We start from the raw sequence: 22,539 nt of genomic DNA, 5'->3' as shown, positions 1-22,539 counted from the left end.
GCCTCATTTTTTTGCGTCGTGTTGATCTATCTATCACCTTGTTTCCTTGCCATGAGCACTGAAAAATGCACGGGCTCATGATCGAACAAGCCATTGACCTCCTATGCAAAAAAGAAAGTGACCTTTTTTTTATTAAAAAGTCGAGATACTCCCTTCATTTTTATATACATATACAAAACCACGAACTCATATCACATGTACCAAGTTAAAAGTTAATACATGCTTTCAAAGCTACCGTAATTGTTCTATTCATTTACTGGGATCATTAATACACTGCATGCATTTAAGAAAATTGAATAGAGGAAGTAAATGATTGTTATTATGATTGCATGCATGAAGAATTAAATATGTTGCTAATATGAGAAAATATTATTAATGCTTGTTTTGATTATTGTTAGTGGTCTTGTATAGATGCAAAATGTATACTTTCTTTATACCTAAATAATTATAGTTCGAAGAACTAGACTAGTTTTTCTCAACTATAATTATTTAGATACGTATGAAGTATTTCATAATGGCCTTGTATAATTAAATGGAGGGAGTATTTTGTTTTAATAATTTTTTTTTATTCAATGGGGTTCACATGTCGGCAGCCCCGCGCTGTTGGGCCTGTTCGTCGTGTGGAAATGCCGAAAAGGGTAAGGGGACGGATGCAAGTGTACCGTTTCTTTTTTAAGGAAAAAAGGTGTGGCGGTTTTGCTCCCGCCTGAAGCGAGAAGATATTAAAAAAAATCTCCCGTCATCCACGCCACTCGATGAGATTCACACGTCCCCACGCACGCTCACGCTCGCTCTCCGGCGCGGGAGTGAAGACGAAGAGAGAGGGAAGACGACGAGGACGAGGACGCGGACGCGGACACCCACGCCCGCGCCCATTTCCCTCCTCCGCATCCGCCGCTTCCGTCCCATCCCATCCCTCCCTCCACCACCGCCACCGCCGCCCACTAGCCGCCCCCCTTGCTTCGTCGTCCACTGTGACCGTGAGTGGCCTACGCACACGCAGCTCGATCTCCAGCTCGTCGACCACTGCATTCCTCTCAATCACGAGCATCGACACCAGCTTGCTGATTTTTTTTTTTGCTCCATTGGTCTCCGAAGGGACAGAGGAGGAGAACCGAGGGACGAGCGCACGGACGGACAGCAGCGCGAGGATCAGGCCTGCGCGCGCGCGAGTGGTTGGGGTTCGTGCTATGGGCGGATTCTCCGCGGCTGCAGCGGCGGAGCGGTGCGCGGTCGGGATCCACGCGTCCCCGTCCTCGCCGGCGCCGCGCCCGCGGTCGCAGCGGCCGCTGCCCGTCCGCCGCGCCGCCGCCTCCCTCGCGGTCTCCCGCCGCAGCCTCCTCGTGCCCCGCGCCGTCGCCACGCCCACCGACCGCGCCTCCCCGGAAGTACGTGCGCGCGCGAGCGAAAGCTCGCCCATGCTCTGCCCCGGGTTTGGTCTAGTGCCCGCCATCCGTTCGACGGTTTGCTCACCTCGCTCCCGCTGTTGTTGCTGCAGGTCGTCGGAAGGTTCAAGCTGGAATCCAACTCCGAGCTCAAGGTGCTGATATATAACCGTATACATATTGTAGGCATTTAGTGTAGCCTGGATCAGTTATATTTGCTGCAAATTTGTTTGTTTCTGTTCATGGGTCATAATGCATTTTGTGTGGCAGGTGACTCTGAACCCAGCGCCGCAGGGTGCGGTCGCCGAGATCAATCTCGAGGCGACCAACACCAGCGGCTCCCTGGTTCTGCATTGGGGTGCTCTTCGCCCGGACAGGAGGTGAATCATGCCGCCTTCCTGTCTCAAATGCCGTGCATTCCGTTTTATTTGAAGACATGCTAATTCAGCTGCTTGGTTGCAGAGAGTGGCTCCTCCCGTCCAGAAGACCTGATGGAACGACAGTGTACAAGAACAAGGCCCTCAGGTCACCTTTTGTGAAGGTATTTCAGTCTTGCGCAGATGCATTATGTCTTACAAGTTATAACAGAGTATTTTTGGTTGGTATTTATTCTGTACGCAACTGTGCAGTCAAGTGACAATTCTACGCTGAGGATTGAGATAGATGATCCCGCGGTTCAAGCCATCGAGTTCCTTGTGTTCGACGAGGCACGGGATAAATGGTTAGTTCTGCTGCCGGATGACCATGTAGCCCTTCTTGTTTCTTCGAATGCAGACGAGATCAGCAACACAGCACCCTAGTTTTTTTAGACTATTAGGAGGGCCAAGGCCTCCCCGGTTCCATTGCTTGAACAAAACCAGAGATACTCACAGCACCATACTTTGGACAGGTTTAAAAACAATGGCCAAAATTTCCTAATCCAACTCCAAACAAGCCGTAATGAGGGGCAGGATGCTACTGCTTCTGCTATTGTGGTGCCAGAGGATCTTGTGCAGATCCAATCGTACCTTCGCTGGGAAAGGAACGGTAAACAGTCTTATACAGCTGACCAAGAGAAGGCAAGTTTAATTATTAATTTGCATCTTACCTTAAAAGGAACTTCACAAACTGATTTTTTTGGTCATCTTACACTAGGTGGAGTATGAAGCAGCACGAGCAGAGTTAATAGAGGAATTAAACAGAGGTGTTCCACTGGAGAAGCTGCGAGCTAGATTAACAAAAACACCCGAGTCAAGTGGAAGTGATGCTCCTGCATCTCAAACTACCATAACCAGTGTCCCAGAGGAACTTGTACAAGTCCAGGCTTACCTAAGATGGGAGAAAGCTGGCAAGCCAAATTATTCCCCAGAGAAGCAACTGGTAACACATCGAACTATCCTCAACTATCAGTTCAGCAGACCATTTTTAGTTTAGCACTTTACAGAAGTTCTTATTTTGCATTTGCTAGGTTGAGTTTGAGGAAGCAAGGAGGGAACTGCAGGCTGAGTTGGATAATGGAGCCTCAGTTGATCAATTAAGGAAGAAAATTTTGAAAGGAAACCTTGAAAAGAAAGTTTCCAAGCAACTGGAGAAGAAGAAGTACTTCTCAGTAGAAAGGATTCAGCGCAGAAACAGAGATATCACACAACTTCTTAATAAACATAAGCCTATGGTTACAGAAGAGCAAGTAAAAGCCACACCCAAACAGCCAACTGTTTTGGATCTCTTCACAAAGTCCTTGCAGGAGGGGGATAACTGTGACGTCCTAAGCAGGAAGCTTTTCAAGATCGGTGATGGGGAGATACTGGTTAGGATGCCTGACCGATATTTCATATTTCTAAGCTTTGATTTGACCAGGCTAATTGAATTTCTCTGTTCTGAAGGCTATTGCCACGAATGCTCTAGGTAAAACCAGAGTTCACTTGGCAACAAACCATATGGAGCCACTTATTCTTCACTGGGCACTGGCAAAAAAGGCTGGAGAATGGGAGGTACAGTAATAATAATAATAATAAAAGTGCCTTCAAGCTGCAAGCTCAGATCTGAAAGAAACACGCGACTGTGCTAAGGAGGTGTTTTTAATTGTGCAGGCACCTCCTTCTAGCATAGTGCCTTCTGGCTCAACAGTGCTCGACAAGGCATGTGAAACTTCATTCGGTGAGTCTGAGTTGGATGGTTTGCAATACCAGGTACATATTATTTGAGGATCCAGTTTTCTCCTCGTTCTCTTCCAGACTTCATATAAACACCCTGGATTTCATTATATACAGGTTGTTGAGATAGAGCTTGATGACGGTGGGTACAAAGGGATGCCCTTTGTTCTCCGGCGTGGTGAAACATGGATAAAAAACAACGACTCTGACTTTTATTTAGATTTCAACACCAAAGTTACCAAGAAATCAAAGGCAATTGTTCTTCTACTTCTGCCTTCGCAACTCGTAACATTTCTTTGTTCAACTCTTGTACAACTCTTGGATTAATAACAACTCTTATATCTATTTCTTAACTAAAGGATACGGGTGATGCTGGTAAAGGCACTGCAAAGGATTTCCTGGAAAGAATAGCAGATCTGGAGGAAGATGCCCAGCGATCTTTTATGCACAGGTCGGACACTCATATATCTGTACTAAAGAATGACATATTCTTTCCTGAAAAATCCATGAAACCAAGCTATGTTCCTCGGCAGATTTAATATTGCAGCGGATCTAGTTGACCAAGCCAGAGATGCTGGACTATTGGGTATTGTTGGACTTTTTGTTTGGATTAGATTCATGTCTACCAGACAACTAATATGGAACAAGAACTACAATGTGAAACCACGGCACGTACTTCTTACCTCATACTTCTTTCCTCTTCATTGATTTTCACTCAAGAAAACATGGAAACAGAACACAGTTTAGTAGACTGGAAACTATTGAATATACATCTGACGAAACCACGTCTCAGTTGCATCTTCTATGTCATCTCATAACGATTTATAATCATGCAGCGAGATAAGCAAAGCACAAGACAGGTTCACAGATGACCTTGAGAATATGTACAAAAGTTACCCACAGTACAGAGAGATCTTAAGAATGATATTGTCTGCTGTTGGTCGTGGAGGTGAAGGTGATGTTGGTCAGCGTATCCGTGATGAGATATTAGTAATCCAGGTAAAAGCTAATGCTCCTAAGAAACTATCCACTACCTTACATTTGTTGTTTCATGAAACTTTTGGGTTGTCAATAAAACTTGCTTGTTGGTTTGTAGAGAAATAATGACTGCAAAGGTGGAATTATGGAAGAATGGCACCAGAAACTGCACAACAATACAAGCCCAGATGATGTAGTTATATGCCAGGTAATTGATGTTTGGAGTTCATCATAGCATATTAAAGATTTTGGCTTTGAGGATTTGATCGTTATGTCTTTGTGGGCAGGCGATAATTGATTATATCAAGAGCGATTTTGATATCAGCGTTTACTGGGACACCTTGAACAAAAATGGCATAACCAAAGAACGCCTGTTGAGCTATGATCGTGCAATTCATTCAGAACCAAAATTCAGGAGTGACCAGAAAGAGGGTTTACTCCGTGATCTGGGCAACTATATGAGAAGCCTGAAGGTATGTAAAACTAGCGGTCGTGAAAAATGAAAAAGGAAAGAGAATCTGTGTAGCTTGTATTTGTGAAATTTGGCTTTTGCAAATGCCTTACCGTTGTAAAAGAATAAATCAACAGGGAAGCAACCCCTTCAATATATTCTTAAGTGGTAGGTAGTATTTGAACCCCAGTGTTTCATGACACAACCTTGTCTGCTTACCATTGAGCTACTCAGTGATTCCCAAGGTCTTCCAGTAGGAAAATCTTAGAGGATTTCGGAACAGGTCAACGAAGCCAAGCACCAGTGGTGGTGCCACTTGCCAGACCCAAAATCCTGTGGGGTCAATTCACTGGAACTCCTTACTATTTTACAGGGCTCTGTATACATTTTAAAAAAAGAGGCATTTTCAAAAGTGTGGGTCAGTTTTCAATTGATGACAGCTTACACATGAAATCACCTTTGCCAGGTCCATGGCGACTACTATGTGCTGTGACTATTTTTTTAATTATTTATTTTTATTAGTTAGGATCACCTTCCTCATATGATTATGTTTTAATTGGAAAAGTCCTTCCCGCGTTATCCTTTCATCCTTAGTCTGTACCTCGACCACTTAGGTCATGCTGCTCTGGCGATCCTCCCGGTTCTAGTCATCTCAAAATAATCTGGCAACCATTACTTCTGTAATTAGACGGAGCCAACACATCTCTTCCGATAATGGGCTATCTTCTGCAGCCAAAGAAATGTTCAGAAGGATACTCTTTCATTGAGATTTGAGAGTGTATTTCGACTTAACATGGCTCTCCATATTCAACCCTAGCTGCAGCCTCTCCAACCGAATAGGAAGATAAGATCGTCAAATTATCCTTCATTTGGATTGTTATGTAAGGGCTGCCACACACATTGATTCAGTCTGGCTTGAATGCAATGTATTATCACGTCTTCTTTCTCTGCTCACCCGTTATCCTTCAGCATGCCATCTCTGACCTAAAGGCTATCCCACCTCATATGGTGAGGAAGCCAACTTTACATGGGCAAGCCATTTCTCATAGAAACTGGCCATGGTCACAAATCTTAGCGGTAGTACCCTTTCACTTGACCTAGACTGGTGACACACTTTCAGTAGTTGGAACCATACCAAATTTTTATATGACGATGACACCGAGCTTATTGATTATGTATGAACTGAGGCAAGTTAGAATTAAAGCCTGATCACTATCTATTATCTATTTTGAGGGGCATTCTTATCCCTGTCCAAGAATAAATAAGTAAAATATCACGTGCCATTTTCTTATCAGTGATCAAATGTTATTCTACTTTTATTTCGTTAGGCTGTGCACTCTGGTGCTGATCTCGAGTCTGCTATTGCGTCCTGTATGGGATACAAATCAGAGGTAATATTCTCATCAGTGATCATTCTGGTAAAACTAGATACCTGTGCTCATATCTAATGGAATTAATTGGTTGGGTACAGGGTGAAGGTTTCATGGTTGGTGTTCAAATCAACCCGGTGAATGGTTTATCATCTGGATTTCCTGTAAAATCCTTACCCTTTTTTCTCAACACGTTTACATTTTTTATTTGTAAATTTATTTTGTGGCATTCATTGCGTGACCAGGATTTGCTTCAATTTGTGCTTGACCATGTTGAGGATAAATCAGCAGAGCCACTTCTTGAGGTGAGGATTATTTCTCTATCAAATGATTATGTTCCTTAGAACTAATTGATCTCTTTATTTCACCAATTCTGCTGGATTGCCATGTGAATCACGAGTTGCCAATGTTAAATTACTACCTTGCAGGGGTTATTGGAGGCTCGAGTTGAACTACGCCCTTTGCTCATTGGCTCATCTGAACGCTTGAAGGATCTTATCTTTTTGGACATTGCTCTTGATTCTACTTTCAGGACAGCAGTTGAAAGGTCATATGAGGAGCTAAATGATGCAGCACCGGAGGTTGGTTACACAATTATCGCTTTAGTCATGTCACTATATGTGCTTGTTCCCTCACTATATCTTGTTGTTTCTCATTCAAATATGTTCTCCCCTTGTCCAGAAAATTATGTACTTCATCAGTCTTGTTCTTGAAAATCTTGCCTTGTCCACTGACAACAACGAAGACATCTTATATTGCTTAAAGGTAAATTGATAATCTGTTTCATGTTTTCTAGAGACAAAATATTTTTTATCCTCATTGTTAACTAATTTGATATGCATAACCATAATATAGTTATTTTTGTACGTGAGGTGGCTGCTCAGAATTTTCCTTTTCTTATTTTCTGTTTCAACTTATTAGTTATTTTTTGTCTTGTACCTATGAGTATCTCCATTGCTTGTAATGTGTTTTTTCTCTTCAGTAATGTCAAGTTTTTAACACTCTAGTATGCTTGAAATATAATACAGACCATGTTTAATAACACACCTAGATGGTGTTATATTTATCTAGAAGTATCAAGTTCAAGTTCAAACTATGTGAACGTCATGAATGCAAAATTACTAGAGAGGGTATTATCTTTTTTTTCGGGAAAATGCAAAGGTTTGCGTTTCTTTTCATTGAAAAGGGAGAGAATATGGACAGTACACGCCTTCGAGAAGGAGGCTACAGGGGCTCAAAAGAAAAAGGAAAAGGAAAGAAAGGCCTGCACAAGACTAGTGAACATCCCAGGTAAGCGGCACAATCGTCCCAAGACCAGTGGCCCCAGCCCGAACCCAAAGGGAGGCTTCCTCTCTGATCTTTGCTGAAAGCATGGCAGTGGAGGGCCGTTCGCCGTCGAACACACAGAAGTTGCGGTGCTTCCAAAGCATCCATGCTGTGAGGAGGGTTGCCGTGGCGAGGCCCTTGCGCATGGCTTTAGGCGTGTCCAGCTTGGTTTGCATCCACCAGTCATGTAGGGAGGCCTCTTGGTCTGGCGGCCGGTATGTCAGCGCAGCCAGGAGAGCGTGTCATGCCACACCTGCCGCGAGAAGGGGCAGGTGACTAGCAAGTGGCGCATCGTTTCATGCTCTTGGTCGCAAAGGACACAACGTGGATGGTGTTGAAGGCCGTGGCGGCGCAGACGGTCCGCTGTCGCAGCTCTTCCAGGTCAGCTTCCATGCATCGCAGCTAGTGGAGCCGTGGAAGGTGGCGAGGTACGCACTGTGCGCAGAGTAGCAGCCATTCGAAGTCCACCTCCAGATTAGCTGGTCCGGTCCCTCGGTGAGAGCAAACCTTTCGGTTTCACGCCACAGCAGCAAGTATTGGCCTATTTCATGGATGCCTAGGTGGCCGTGGATGTCTCTAGCCCAAGTCTGGTTGAGGAGGCCTTCTGCAATGGTGCGCTGCTTGCGCCGTTGCTTGGGGATGCAAGCGTATAGCATTGGCGCGACCTCGCTGACGGAGCGGCCACCGATCCAGCGGTCCTCCCAGAATCTCCCCGTTCTGCCATCCCCCACGGCCAGTGTGGTGGAGGCGAAGAACAGGGCCTGCTCATCCTTGGAGAATTGGAGATCGAGGCCGCGCCAAGCCCGACCCTCGTCGGTACGGCTGAACCAGAGCCACCGCAGTCGGAGGGCGAGCCCCGCGCGCTCCATGTCCTGGCCGCCTAGGCCGCCGAGGGAAAGCGGCCGGTAGATGCGTCGCCAGTTGACGTGGCAGCTGCCACCGTTTGCGGCGGCGCGGCCCTCCCATAGGAATCCTCTCTCAATTTTTTCAATGAGCTTGGTGGTCTTCTTCGGAGGGGCGAAGACGAGGAGCTGGTGGATGGGGATGGCGGAGAGTACTGACTTGACGAGGGCGAGGCGGCCTGATTTGTTCATGAGCCGAGATTTCCAGCCGGGGAGCATGCCACCCACCTTATCGACCAGTGGCTGCAGTTGGGCGCTAGAGGGTCGCCGGATGGTGAGGGGGATCCCGAGGTATGTGAGCGGTAGGACCGCGATCTTGCACCCAAGGAGCTCCGTGGTCAGGTCCGTATCTCCTGGATCGCAGTTGAGCATGGTGGCAGAGCTTTTGTTATAGTTGACGCGCAGTCCCGAGGCTCGACCGAACAGCTCCAGGATCGCCTTGATCGCAGCAATGTCACTCCGGGAGGGGTGGCAGAAGAGCACCACGTCGTCAGCGTAGAGCGAGATCTCCGGGACGGGGCGGTGCCGGTGCAGCTGCTCCAAGATGCCCAGCGACACGGCCCGTTTAACGAGTCGTCCCAGCGTGTCCACGACGAGGACGAACAGCTAAGGCGACAGAGGGTCACCCTGCCGCAGCCCTCGGCGATGCCAAATAGGGGGGCCTGGCTCGCCGTTGATCAGCACTCGCGTGCACGCAGACGACAGCAAGAGGGCCAGCTAGTCGAGGAATCTGTCTCCAAAGCCGTACTGACGGAGTACCTCGAACAGGAAGGGCCACGAGACGGTGTCGAAGGCGCGCGCGAGGTCGAGTTTGAGCAAGACCCGGGGCGCGCGTATTCGGTGTAGGAGACGCGTCGACTGCCGGACGAGGACGAAGTTGTCGTGTAGGGAGCGGCCGGCGATGAAGGCGTTCTGATTTCTGCTGACCAACCTATCCAGCTTCGGTGCCAAGCGAAGGGACAGCGTTTTGGCGAATATCTTGGCGACCAGGGGGATGAGGCTGATGGGTCTATAGTCGCCGATGGCCTGGGCGTCCGGGCGCTTTGGCAAGAGCGCGAGCATTGCCTGGTTAAGGCGGTGGAATCCTCTGCTCCGTAGCTGGAAGAGCTGATGGAAGACGGCGACGATGTCGTGCTTGATGTGGCCCCAGCAGGCGCGGAGAAATTCCGCGGTGAAGCCGTCAGGCCCCGGTGCTTTGCACGCGGGCAAGCGCTTGATCGTGTCCCAGATCTCCTCCTCCGTGAATGGAGCGTCAAGGTCCTGGAGATCATCGGCAGGGTCGATCAGGTGCTCCAGGTTGAGCGTGCACTCGCGGGTGGTGGCGGTGCCGATGAGGGCGCCAAAGTGCATGAACGCGGCCTCGGCCATCTCGCTCTGCTCGGTGAGAAGCCGGTCTGCAGTGGCAAGGCTGAAGATCGTGTTCTTTTGCCGGCGGTAGGAGCATTGCTGGTGAAAGAACGCTGTGTTGGCGTCCCCATCTCGCAGCGAGGTGATGCGCGCCCGCTGCCGTGCGATGGTCCGCTCCAGCGAGGCGAAGCCCAGGTAGGCCAGCTTCAGGTCTTTGTGCAGCCACCCTTCATGTGGCGATAGTGTACGCTCCTCTTGGGCCTTGTCGAAGCTGAGAATGAGCACCCTGCATAGCGCGAGCTTGTGCCTGACGCTGCCCACTGACCTCGCAGACCAGCTGGTGAGCGCCTTCGCGGTGGCCTGCAGGCGTAGCAGAAGGCGCCGGAAAGGGTCGGCATCGTCCACTGACGCCCAAGCGTGCGCAACTGTCTCCTGGAATCCGTCAAGACGCAGCCAGAACTCCTCAAAACGGAAACGACGGTGGGCGAGAGGCGTGGGGGAGCAGTCCAGCAAGAGGGGGCTGTGGTCGGAAACCACAGACGCGAGGCAGTGCAGGTGGCCTATGCCGACGGCATCCTCCCAGTCCGACGTGCATAGCACGCGGTCGAGGTGGACCAGTGTGGGCGGGGATTGAGCGTTAGACCACGTGTAGCGGCGGCCGTGGAGGTACACCTCTTTCAGTGCGAGGTCGTTGACGCAGCGCCGGAAGCGGCCCATCATCCGCCTATCTAAGAGCCCGTTATTTTTGTCCTCGTCGTGCAGGATCAGGTCGAAGTCACCGCAGATCATCCACGGGCCCGGGCAGTCACGACGTACCTCCCGGAGCTCATGGAGGAATGCGATCTTGTCGTTGTCATCCTGGGGGCCATAGACCACGGAGATCCACCACGGAGTACACTCCGGTGCAGCGACCCTGGCGGTAAGGATGTTGGTGGCGAGCATTGGGTCGGAGATGATCACGACCCGGCTCTTCCACGCTAGGAGGATTCCTCCTCGTGTACCTTCCGCAGGCAGATATAGGTAGCCGTCGAACTCCGGCCCGAGCACCTCTAGGACGATGGAGGAACTAAGAAGTTCCATCTTGGTCTCCTGTAGGCAGACGACCGATGCGTCGGACGTAGCGATAAGCGAGCGGATCGCTAGGCGTCGCGCGCGCGCGTTGAGGCCACGGACATTCCAAATCACAAACTTTAGGTTGTAAGCCATAAACAACACGTTCGACGATGGGAAACAGCGGCAGGCTAGACCTCCACGAGGCAGCCAGCAGGTACAGGCGTACGTGGACTCGCGGCCAGGCTCGCGGTCAACCAGCTTGGCAATGGCCGTGATCACCTCAGCCGAGATTTCGGTCGCGAATACCCCGTCGTAAGCCTTCATAGCTTCGGCCAAGATGGCCTGGTCGGCACCGACGATCCCCAGGGTGCGCAGGACCTGCACGCGAGCACGCCGCTCCGCGGTGGGGGGTGCCGAGGTCCCGATCTTCGTCGTCGCAGAACGACCGCGTCGCGGCGCAAAGTTGAGGGATTGGCGACGCGGGCGTTTCCCGGGTGTAGGCAGGGCGGCCTGAAGCTGTCCGGTGGCCGCCGCGAGGAAGTCTCCCAGCGTCCAGGGAGCTGGGTGTGACTCCGGTCTCCGGCGCGATCTCCTCATCGTGATCGGTGGCGAGGCGAAACGGTCAGGGGTGGGGCGGGCCGTTTCTGCAGGGAGGGGGCTGGACGTCCTCAGCCCGGAGCAAGGCTCGACGGTGGCGTCACAGCCCAACCCAATCGAGATGCCGCCTCGGCCCAGCCCGAGGGGGCTGGACGGCGCTAAGGGCATTTGCGGTGGGCTCGCCTCGGGGCCCGGCCCATTGATGGCGCGATTTGAATCCGCGGGGTAGGGTCGCGGGCTGGCTGGCCGGTAGCGCTGGCAGGCGGGACCACGGGACTGTGGGTTGCGCCAGGGGGTGACGCCGCCAAAGCGTTGCATGGCCCCGACATGGGATCGCCCTCGGGGGCAGTGGATGACGCCGCCAAAGTGGCGCTTTGCCCCGACAAAGCATCGTCTTTGGGGGCCGTAGGCGGCAGAGGCTGCGAGCCAGGGGCCCCTCCGTTGTCCGGTTGCGAATCCGGCACCATGTCGCAGCTGCCAATCGTGGGATCTGGTGGCGAGTGGGTCCGCGAGACGGGCGTTCCTGGCGAGGCGCAGGTCAGCTCCTGGTCGTGCGTGGGAGGCGACAAACGGTGCACAAGAGTTGCGGGCCCTGAATCTGGCGAGGTGGGGCGGCTTGTGGATTGGGAGGCGCCAGCTGTCCCGGCCAAAGGCGGTTCGGTCGCAGCTTGGACCGTGGGGGGGTCAGCTTCTGCAGGATCAGGCTGTCGGGCCTTCTTTTGCCAGACCCACTTTCCTCTTTTGGCTCGGCGACGAGGACGGCGGGCCCCGGCCTGGCCAGGCCACGGTGACATCATCCTCGCGTTGGTGGCGGCCCCCGTTGGGAGCGGTGGCGGTGCCGTACGAGAGCGGGAATCGGCGGTGCGCCAGTCAGCCTCCATGGCGACCCCGTCGGCGCGACGCGAGCCTCCTGCGGCCGACCAGGTCAGGGCGTCGAGGGTCGCGTCGCAGGCCCGGCCAACGGACGTGTCCGGCGCGTTTGGGCGGCGACGCTTGCGCCCGCGGCGACGATCTGGGCCGCGACCATCGGTGCGCCCAGGAGGGGGCGCCCCACCGGCGCCACCGCGGCCGCCAGCATGGTCCTCCGGCGGAGGCGCCGGCCTGTCGAGCTCTGCCTGCACCACCCGAATGGAGATCCGGTACTTGAGAGTGCGCACCGCGGGCGCCTGGGAGGGGACGCGTGTTGGGATGATCTCCACGATCTCGAGGGTGGCATGGCGGCGGATGGACGCCGGGTCGCGGGCGCGCCCGGAGAGCCGGAAGGTGGCGAGGTCCGTCCTGGAACGCGTCCCTGGATGGAGGCGCTCGACCCAGCAGGAGTCGCCAAGGAGGCGCTCCACGGTGTCCAGGTTCCAGGCGTGCGCAGGGATGCCGCGGAGCTCGAGCTCCACGCGGTGATCCAGGCTCTCGCAGCCGGCGTGGGCGAGCTTGCTCTAGGGGCGGAGGGACAGCGTGAAGGGGGGGCCTTCGATGTGGTGGTCTCCGTAGATGCGGTCCTTGATGGCTTGGGAGGAGCAGATGATGAGGAAGTCTTCCGGGTGGTGGATGTGGACCGAGAAGTCGCCGGGGTGCAGCTCGAGGTTGGCGAAGAGCGTGTCCGCGACCTCGTCGGCTGTAACTGGCGGTCTGGACCCAGTGATGGTGGCCACCATCCCGCGCTGCAGCACCGCCTCCGCCTCCTCGATCTCGACGGAGCGCGGGACGAAGACACGCGGCTGCACCACAGGGCCGACGGCGGGCGCCGTGGCGCGCGGGGGCTGGCTTGGCCGCGGCGGGGTTTCGCGCTGCTGGGGCGGAGTGGTCGCCGGCAGCAGAGCGCGGTCCCTGGCCCGACGCTCCGGCGTGCATTTCCTTGACTCGTGGCCGTTGAGGAGGCAGCGCCGGCACCGGACCTGTTTCATGCAGTTGCGGACGGTGTGGTTGGGGTCGAGGCAACGGAAGCAGAGGCCGGCTGACTCCTTCGGCGTGGGGCTGCGACGGAGGCGCGGTGCGGGGGCGTCCGCGCGGCGGGAGCGGCGGTGTCGCTTGTTCCTCAGCAGCTCCCAGGCACCGCCGGCGTCTGCCGCGTCCACGGCCGCATCAGCCACGCGGTGGACCTTCGAGCGGGGCCCTAGGCGGGTCGACGCAGGGGCGCGCGGGGGCTGCGCGGGGTGCGGCCAGAGGCTGGCGTGCCGGCGGCGGAGGCGGAGGAGTGCGCACCACGTCGCGGTAGGAGCGCGAGTCCGAGGAGGAGCTATCCGAGTCTCTCCAGCGATTCTCGCGGTGGTGGCGGCTCGTGCCGCAGCCGGCGTCGACGGGGGCCATGACTCCGGGGAGGGCGAGGGCCGGGGTGGGTGGGTGAGGTGGGAGGGTCACCGGCGGAGGGTGTCGGCGGCGGCGGGCTCGGCTCGGCTAGGCGGCTGGGGAGCAGGGAGCGGAGCGGAGCGGAGAGGGGGGGAGCCATCAGGAGTACCAAATTTAACAAACAATGATATAATGCACTAACAATACGAGAGCGATCGAGAGGGTATTATCTAGAATTATGAGTTATGTGTGAACTTCAAGTTATGATTATCAAGGATGGTGACTTTGTTCTGTTGAGTTATGTGTGAACTTCATGTTATGATTATCAAGGATGGTGACTTTGTTCTATTGTGTTTCCTGAAGGGGTGGAATCGAGCCATGGACATGGTTAAGCAAAATGATGACCAATGGGCTCTCTACGCTAAAGCGTTTCTTGACAGAACCAGACTTGCCCTTGCGAGCAAGGGAGAACAATACTACAATATGATGCAGCCCTCAGCTGAATATCTTGGCTCATTACTCAACGTTGAGGGATGGGCAGTACGTATTTTATGAACTTCAGCTTTATTTATTCCTTTTCAATTTTGGCCTCTAGGAACTAGTCACAAATACCATTTCGGCAGGTTGACATCTTCACAGAAGAAGTAATTCGTGGTGGATCAGCTGCCACTTTATCTGCTCTTCTGAACCGATTTGACCCTGTCCTTAGAAGTGTCGCACACCTTGGAAGGTAAATTGTGAATTCCATGGTTGCTGTTATATTTTTTACACAACGATTCCTTGCGCATTACCTGTCATTTTGCAATGGTGTCACTTAGCAGTTCAGTTTATACATCTTATCTTATTATATTCCTTTACTCTGTGCTTGACACCTATCTCCTTTTAATAGTTGGCAGGTTATTAGCCCAGTTGAAGTAACAGGTTATGTTGTAGTGGTTGATAAGTTGCTTTCTGTTCAAAACAAAACTTACGATAAACCAACAATCCTTGTGGCAAAGAGTGTCAAGGGAGAGGAAGAAATACCGGATGGTGTTGTTGGCGTGATAACACCTGATATGCCAGATGTTCTGTCTCACGTTTCAGTTCGAGCAAGGAATTGCAAGGTTTTTTTGTCTTCACAAATACGTTGCTAGTTTTGATATGTTTCCTCTGTTGATCTAACACGGCCTTACTTCTCTCTGTCTAAGGTGTTGTTTGCGACATGCTTTGACCCGAACACCCTGTCTGAACTTCAAGGACATGAAGGGAAGGTGTTCTCCTTCAAAACTACTTCTGCAGATGTCACCTACAGGTAGTTCTTATTATTAGTTTATGAACGGCATATATCTGATGAATAGTTTCTTCTTCAGAGTATTCCTTTATTTAATAATTCACACCCATGGCGAATAACTAGGTACAGGGAGGTACTAATTGTTTTTCCGAAGGCCGATTTCAGTTTTGTTAGCAGTAGTCAGTAAGATTGATTATTTTTAGGGCTGGGAAAATCTTCTGCTGTTATTAGTGTGCAGTAGCTAAACACCAGTTAACTATCGCCATACAATCACACTTCGCGCTTCTTATTATTCAGTTTTCAACGATCACCAGTAGTATCAGAGCCAACCTGGAATCCCTTGCCTTAGTATTTTCTAGTTCACTTGTCTTGATAATACTCCTTGTATCGTTGATTATCTGTCAATGAATTACATCTTGTCGCTATCATTTTGTAGGGAGCTATCGGAGAGCGAACTTATGCAGTCAAGTTCTTCAAATGCAAAAGGTGGTGAAGCAATACCATCTTTATCATTAGTCAAGAAAAAGTTCCTTGGGAAATATGCAATATCAGCGGAAGAGTTCTCTGATGAAATGGTAATAATATAGTTCTATGCACTAGGAAATGTAACTTTCAGAATTAATCAGGAAACAAATTGTTGCTCTGTTGGATTCTTTCTCCTCTGGCATTGCGCTTTTGGGTACTCACATTCTGTTGTCAGGTTGGAGCAAAGTCCCGCAACATAGCATACCTGAAAGGAAAAGTACCTTCATGGGTTGGTATCCCAACATCAGTTGCGATACCATTTGGGACCTTTGAGAAGGTCTTGTCTGATGAGACCAATAAGGTTGGTGGTTCTTGTTTGACATTAAATTAGTGAATGGTAGCACCGTATCACTCGGTGTATACAGTGGTTAGAGAAATCTGTTTCATCTGCCTGTCCAACATAAATAGTTTCTAGCATAATAATGATTTTTCATTATATTATCTCATTCACTGGTATGATGTTATCACAAAAGTACACTTGAAATAAGTAATGATCTTCCAGGCAATGAGCCAATTGATTGTTCTGTCCTTTAATGGCAGGAAGTAGCACAAAACATACAGATGCTGAAGGGCAGACTTGCTCAAGAAGATTTTAGCGCTCTAGGAGAAATGCGGAAAACTGTACTTAATCTAACTGCTCCAACTCAACTGGTAAGATATTACTCCCTCCGTTCCTAAATATTTGTCTTTTTAAAGATTCAACTACGGACTAGATACGAAGCAAAATGAGTGAATCTACACTTTAAATTATGTCTATATACATCCGTATGTAGTACGTAGTGAAATCTCTAAAAAGACAAATATTTAGTAACGGAGGGAGTACATTGCAACTAGCTAAATGCTTGTGCTTTGGCCATGGAATTTAATTTTTGTTAGTCCCTCCGAACCATATTACTTGTCGCTCAACTGAATGTATCTAGACGTATTTTAGTGCTAGGTACATCCGTTTGAGCGGCGAGTAATATGGATTGGAGGGAGTATATATCATCAGTTGTTTCAAGGCTTGTGTCACATAGTCCATAAGTTTGTACTCCCCAACTACAAGTATTTAGGTACAGAGGGAGTACAAAATAGAAAAGCAAATCTCTCAGAATATAGACCAGTTGAATCCAACCATATGTGCATCCTTCATAAAAATGGATGACAAATGTGATGATTCTTAATAACTTGAGAGGTGAACGAGCCACCACCAACTCAGATCTTCGGAGGAGTAGAAAGAAATTTAAGAGGTGAATGGACCTCCATGAACTCAGATCTTTAGAAGAGTTATAAGATAAAGATTTGATGTCGCTAAAGGTTTTGTTTGAAGGTCAGTCTTGGCACATTGGTGAAGTACCCCCCACTTGTGGCAAGAGGTCCTTGGTTCGATGCAGCCTCTCTGCATTGCACTATGCAGGGGTAAGGCTTGTCTTGTACTACCTCCGTCACGGTTTAGAAGGCACGGTTAAATTTACGTGCATTTCCACAATAGTCAAGGTTTAAGGCGCATTACATTTACTCCTAGCAGCTAATTAGTACTCCCTTGTACTACTTCTATATGCATGCGTAGTGTGAATGCTATTTTTCAACTCATTTCACAGCCAATCAGTAACCACCTAGGTTCAAGAGAATTTCCATGCACGCCTTCTAAACCGTGACGGAGGGAGTATAATCCTTCGCCAGACCCCACCTGGTGTGGGAGCTTCTAGCACTGGGTTTGTCCTTCAGAGTATTTTTTTTGTCAGTGGTAGTAAGAAGTGAGACAGTGGATGTACAATCCCACCACCTGGGCTAAAGGCCTCACACCTCAGGACATGAATTTAGTTTCCTATTTATATTGTCGGGGTTTCCTCCACAGTTTTCTTTTGACAAAATAAATATAAATTCTGTTTGCATTTATTGCAATTTGAAACGTTGTTTATCTCATTTGTTTTCTCTACTTTCCTTTACAGGTCAAGGAGCTGAAGGAGAAGATGCTAAGCTCTGGAATGCCCTGGCCTGGGGATGAAAGTGACCACCGCTGGGAGCAAGCATGGATGGCAATTAAAAAGGTCTGCTCTCCTGACACTTATACCAGTGAAGGATCCAGACTGCACATCTCTCTGGGTTTTGATGTCATTAGCAGTGCCATGGACTTACCTACATAAATTGGACCTTCTTGGATCATTTGTCCCCAAAGCTTGTAGATAGACCTATTATAGATGATCAGAGCATTTGATTATGATAAATTAGTAGGTGAGTAAATTCGTTCTGAGTGTGGGATTTCGACATCTCACATAATTTTTATTTTAGGTTTGGGCATCAAAATGGAATGAAAGAGCATATTTTAGCACACGCAAGGTGAAGCTCGATCATGATTACCTTTCCATGGCTGTTCTTGTACAAGAAATTGTCAACGCAGACTATGCCTTTGTTATTCATACTACAAACCCGTCATCTGGAGATTCTTCCGAGATATATGCTGAAGTGGTAAAAGGACTTGGAGAGACACTTGTGGGAGCTTATCCTGGCCGTGCCATGAGCTTCGTGTGTAAGAAAAATGGCCTTGACTCTCCCAAGGTGAGAATATCTTGAGTATATTAGTTTTTTCACATGTTAAATTCTTGGTGAGCTGAATGTAGCACCTTAATAGGTACTGGGTTATCCTAGCAAGCCAATTGGTCTCTTCATAAAGCGGTCAATCATCTTCCGTTCAGACTCTAATGGTGAGGATCTGGAAGGTTATGCTGGAGCAGGGCTGTATGATAGGTTAGTGAAAATCCTTCATGAGATGTGGTTTACCCAAGTGCTTAAAAGTTCATTTAGCATTACAGCTAAGGAGTGTGCCTGTTTCAGTGTCCCTATGGATGTGGAAGACGAGGTTGTACTTGACTACACCACTGACCCTCTCATCACTGACTCGGGATTCCGGAACTCAATCCTCTCAAGCATTGCACGGGCTGGCCACGCCATCGAGGAGCTCTATGGGTCACCGCAGGACGTTGAGGGAGTAGTGAAGGATGGGAAGATCTATGTAGTCCAGACAAGGCCACAGATGTAATATGTATGTATAGGCAGCTCAAGTTGTAGAGTAGTACGATATATGGCCCTTTCTGGCATGTATAGTTGTACTCATAGATGCACAACACTTCTACGTTGTTATTTATTTTTGCATATACGCTCAAAATAAGCTTTGATCACATACTGTATTTCGTAGGCACCAGAAAGTGTGTGTACGATGAGGGATACGACCTTATTAAAATTATTACAGGGAAACGTTTTGGGTTATTGATATTTACATGTGCAATCATAATGTAAATATCAGTAGTCTGCTTGCTTGTTGGTCCTCTCCTTTATGTCCAACAGGTACGTAGAAAGCATGAAAAAATCCTGTAAATATCTGTTCTCTGAAAATGACAGCTTCTTGTACTTATCAGCAGCAAATATCCGAAGAGAGTTTATCTCCGGTTGCCCAGGAGTCACAGGCACAGGAAGAGCCACCTGAAGTGAGAGATGGCAGGGTTCTTCAGCACCTGTGCTGCTTCTGATCACTATTGTTTGCAGCTCAGATCTGGATCAGCTCAGCATGAACTGACCAGACCAAACAAGTACAGAAGAAGAAGCATGATCAGGTGCTGCAGCACAGCAAAGGGGAAGGCAAGAAGGGACTACTACGAGGTGCTTGGAGTAGCAACTCATTCCACGCCTCATGAGATCAAGGAAGCTTACAGGAAACTCCAGAAGCAACACCATCCTGATATCGCTGGCGACAAGGTGCGCATCCATCTGCCTGTTCTTTGATTTACTCTTCTTTTCTGGGTCCTGTTTTTGGTTCATTAGAAACTCAGGTGAAATGTAAAAAACTGTGACAAGGAGCAACTGTTTTGTCGTGTTAGATATCAGATCCGTTCTTTCCCTTTGCCTTGTACTCCCTCCGTTCCAAAATAAGTGTCTCAACTTTGTACTAGTTCTAGTACAAAGTTGTACTAAGCTTGAGACAGTTATTTTGGGACGGAGGGAGTAGAATCTAAACTGTGAAGTGGTATTTTTCTGTTCAGGGCCATGACTACGCGCTGTTGCTGAACGAGGCCTATGAAGTGTTGATGAGGAGTTCTTCCAGGAAAGCTGATGGATTTGGCAAGAGCAGAGGCGGCTTTGGGAGCGGTTACACCGGGGACGGATGCAGTTCTTGGAATGGGCCTATGAGAAGCCAAGCTCTCTTTGTGGATGAGAACAAATGCATAGGTATGTAGTACCGGTATTTCTGATCAAAGAACACCAGTGCTTCAGAGGTACAGGTTGCCGTGTGCAGGATGTAGGGAGTGTGTCCACCATGCTGGCGAGACGTTTGCCATGGACGATGTTCTTGGAAGCGCGCGCGTCCAAGTCCAGTTCGGTGACGCGGACCAGCAGATCCAGGTAGTCCAGATGGTCCCAGTTTCCGACTCATCGTTGGCACTAGTTGAGCTGTTTGAAGCATGTACAGGGATCTTAATCTGCTGAATTATTTCCTGATTTATTCATTCGACGTGCAATGGCAGGTGGCTGTGGAGTCCTGCCCTGTGAACTGCATCCACTGGGTCGGGAGCCAAGAACTCCCGGTGCTGGAGTTCATGACGCGTCCGCAGCCCAAGGAAGGGCACGGGGTGTTCGGCGGCGGGTGGGAGAGGCCCAAGGACGTGTTCGCGGCGGCCAGGAACTTTGCCAGGAAACTCGAGAGGCAGGAGCAGCAGGAACGTTCCCAAGGCGCCAACGGTAGTAAATTCAGCTGTTCATTCCTATGAGCCGAGAACCATGGACCATGTTGGATTCAGAGACTGAAAGTCCATGCATGGGTTTGTACAATGTTTGCAGGGGGTGGCCGTGAAGATATGGAGGCTGAAACGGCAGCGCAGGCCGAAGCGAGACGTCACGCGGGGCAGGAGCTCCGGTGGAAGAGTTTGCTCGATATTTGGAATGGGTTGGGAGACTGGAGGAAATCCGGAACTGACCGGTAGATGTGCAATTGCTAGTCGTTGGTTAGTGATTTGCTAGTCGTTGGTTAGTGATGGTGTGAAGACTGCAACCACACACTGAATGTTTTTTCTTTTCTTTTTGCGGGGTAACCAGGGGCGGAGCCACGATTTAAACATAGACGGACCAAAGCGACGACACTTAGATAATGCTATCGCCTTTTCTCCGAATTATAATATGTTTGGTATATTTCAATTTAAACTTCCAAATGCATCTATCGTTTAAATTTTGCCAAGGCCGGGCGCCCAAGGATTCCATTATACGGTAGGGAGAGCTCGACCACATCGAATACAACCTTTTCGGTCCGGTAGTTGAGGTCTCCACTGAATGTAACCGGCAAGGTTATCTTTTCCTTTGGCTGGCCTCTGCCGGGGTTGATCCCTTGGAATGAACCCGTTGGCTTGAGCTCGCTGTTGGGAATCTGCTATCTCTTGACCACCTCGGGAGAAATCAGATTCATCCCTACCCGCCGTCAACTAACATCTTGCTAACCTTGAGGTTGCAGACTGTCGGGGAAACCACAACGGCAAACACCCGACGACGGTAACGCTATCAGGATGATCCACTCCGTCGAAGATGATAGGCGTGTGTGCCTGATGACCCACAAATGTAGGGGATCTATCATAGTCCTTTCGATAAGTAAGAGTGTCGAACCCAACAAGGAACAAAAGGAAATGACAAGCGGTTTTCAGTAAGGTATTCTCTGCAAGCACTGAAATTATCGGTAACAGACAATTTTGTGATAAGGTAATTCATAACGGGTAGCAAGTAACAAATGTAGCAATGGTGCAGTAAAGTGGCCCAATCCTTTTTGTAGAAAAGGACAAGCCTGAACAAACTCTTATATAAAGAAAAGTGCTCCCGAGGACACATGGAAATTTCTGTCAAGCTAGTTTTCATCATGCTCATATGATTCACGTTCGTTACTTTGATAATTTGGTATGTGGGTGGACCGGTGCTTGGGTGCCGCCCTTACTTGAATAAACCTTTCACTTATGATTAACCTCTCTTGCAAGCATCCGCAACTACAAAAGAAGAATTAAGATAAATCTAACCATAACATGAAACACTTGGATCCAAATCAGCCCCTTACGAAGCAACGCATAAACTAGGGTTTAAACTTCTGTCACTCTAGCAACCCATCATCTACTTATTACTTTTCAATGCCTTCCCCTAGGCCCAAATAATGGTGAAGTGTCATGTAGTCTACGTTCACATGACACCACTAGATAAGAGACAACATACATCTTATCAAAATATTAAACGAATACCAAATTCACATGATTATTTATAACAAGACTTATCCCATGTCCTCAGGAACAAACGTAACTATTCACAAATCATATTCATGTTCATAATCAGAGGAGTATTAATAATCATTAAGGATCTGAACATATAAGCTTCCACCAAATAAACCAACTACCATCAACTACGAGGAGTAATCAACACTACTAGCAACCCACAGGTACCTATCTGAGGTTTTGAGACAAAGATCGGATACAAGAGATGAACTAGGGTTTGGAGAGGAGATGGTGCTGATGAATATGTTGATGGATATTGACCCCCTCTCGATGAGAGGATCGTTGGTGATGACGATGGCTTCTATTTCCCCCTCCGGGAGGGAAGTTTCCCTGGCGGAATAGCTCCGTCGGAGCTCTAGATTGGTTCTGTCGAAGTTCCGCCTCGAGCCGGCGGCGCTTTGTCCCGAAAGCTATCTTCTGAATTTTTTGCAGGTCAAAACTCTTCATATAGCAGAAGATGAGCACCGGAGGCCTGCCAGGGGGCCCACAAGCCTGTAGGGCGCGACCACGGGGGTAGGCCGCGCCCTTGGCTTGTGACCTCCTGGTGGGTCCCCTTCGGTATTTCTTTCCCCAATATTTTTTATATATTCCAAAACAATTCTCCGTAACTTTTCAGGACTTTTGTAGTTGTGCAGAATAGGTCTGTGA

At 49.5% G+C, this 22,539-nt stretch overlaps 2 protein-coding genes across 2 annotated transcripts; both read left to right on the top strand.

The window, feature by feature from the left end:
• Window positions 1-759: 759 nt before the first annotated feature.
• On the top strand, window positions 760-18,871 carry LOC123407718 (alpha-glucan water dikinase, chloroplastic-like). Its single transcript, XM_045100912.1, has 33 exons — window positions 760-980; window positions 1,099-1,388; window positions 1,499-1,540; window positions 1,656-1,765; window positions 1,848-1,926; window positions 2,015-2,106; window positions 2,275-2,443; window positions 2,520-2,744; window positions 2,833-3,171; window positions 3,248-3,355; window positions 3,455-3,553; window positions 3,635-3,769; window positions 3,877-3,968; window positions 4,051-4,185; window positions 4,354-4,516; window positions 4,614-4,703; window positions 4,783-4,968; window positions 6,275-6,337; window positions 6,418-6,480; window positions 6,562-6,621; window positions 6,745-6,897; window positions 6,998-7,081; window positions 14,188-14,364; window positions 14,448-14,554; window positions 14,714-14,927; window positions 15,012-15,115; window positions 15,531-15,669; window positions 15,795-15,920; window positions 16,160-16,270; window positions 17,551-17,649; window positions 17,891-18,157; window positions 18,231-18,346; window positions 18,434-18,871. The coding sequence occupies exons 2-33, from the start codon at window positions 1,191-1,193 to the stop codon at window positions 18,636-18,638; spliced, it is 4,350 nt and encodes a 1,449-aa protein (XP_044956847.1). The 5' UTR covers window positions 760-980; window positions 1,099-1,190; the 3' UTR covers window positions 18,639-18,871.
• Window positions 18,872-19,032: 161 nt separating this feature from the next.
• On the top strand, window positions 19,033-20,791 carry LOC123407720 (chaperone protein dnaJ C76, chloroplastic-like). The gene is made up of 5 exons (XM_045100915.1): window positions 19,033-19,351; window positions 19,636-19,822; window positions 19,890-19,996; window positions 20,119-20,332; window positions 20,432-20,791. Exons 1-5 carry the CDS (start codon window positions 19,091-19,093, stop codon window positions 20,572-20,574), a joined length of 912 nt encoding a protein of 303 aa, XP_044956850.1. The 5' UTR covers window positions 19,033-19,090; the 3' UTR covers window positions 20,575-20,791.
• Window positions 20,792-22,539: the final 1,748 nt, after the last annotated feature.

This window comes from Hordeum vulgare, chromosome 7H (genome assembly GCF_904849725.1).
Source record: "Hordeum vulgare subsp. vulgare chromosome 7H, MorexV3_pseudomolecules_assembly, whole genome shotgun sequence".
Taxonomy (NCBI): domain Eukaryota; kingdom Viridiplantae; phylum Streptophyta; class Magnoliopsida; order Poales; family Poaceae; genus Hordeum; species Hordeum vulgare.
The sequence above is the reverse complement of the archived record's forward strand: the minus strand, read 5'-3'. Positions and strand labels throughout refer to the sequence as shown.

Coding starts and splice junctions, on each gene's coding strand:
- LOC123407718 (XM_045100912.1), top strand. CDS start 1,191: ATGGGCGGATTCTCCGCGGCTGCAGCGGCGGAGCGGTGCGCGGTCGGG. Junction 1,389..1,498: donor CCGACCGCGCCTCCCCGGAA/GTACGTGCGCGC, acceptor TTGTTGCTGCAG/GTCGTCGGAAGGTTCAAGCT. Junction 1,541..1,655: donor AATCCAACTCCGAGCTCAAG/GTGCTGATATAT, acceptor TTTGTGTGGCAG/GTGACTCTGAACCCAGCGCC.
- LOC123407720 (XM_045100915.1), top strand. CDS start 19,091: ATGGCAGGGTTCTTCAGCACCTGTGCTGCTTCTGATCACTATTGTTTG. Junction 19,823..19,889: donor GGATGAGAACAAATGCATAG/GTATGTAGTACC, acceptor TGCCGTGTGCAG/GATGTAGGGAGTGTGTCCAC. Junction 20,333..20,431: donor ACGTTCCCAAGGCGCCAACG/GTAGTAAATTCA, acceptor CAATGTTTGCAG/GGGGTGGCCGTGAAGATATG.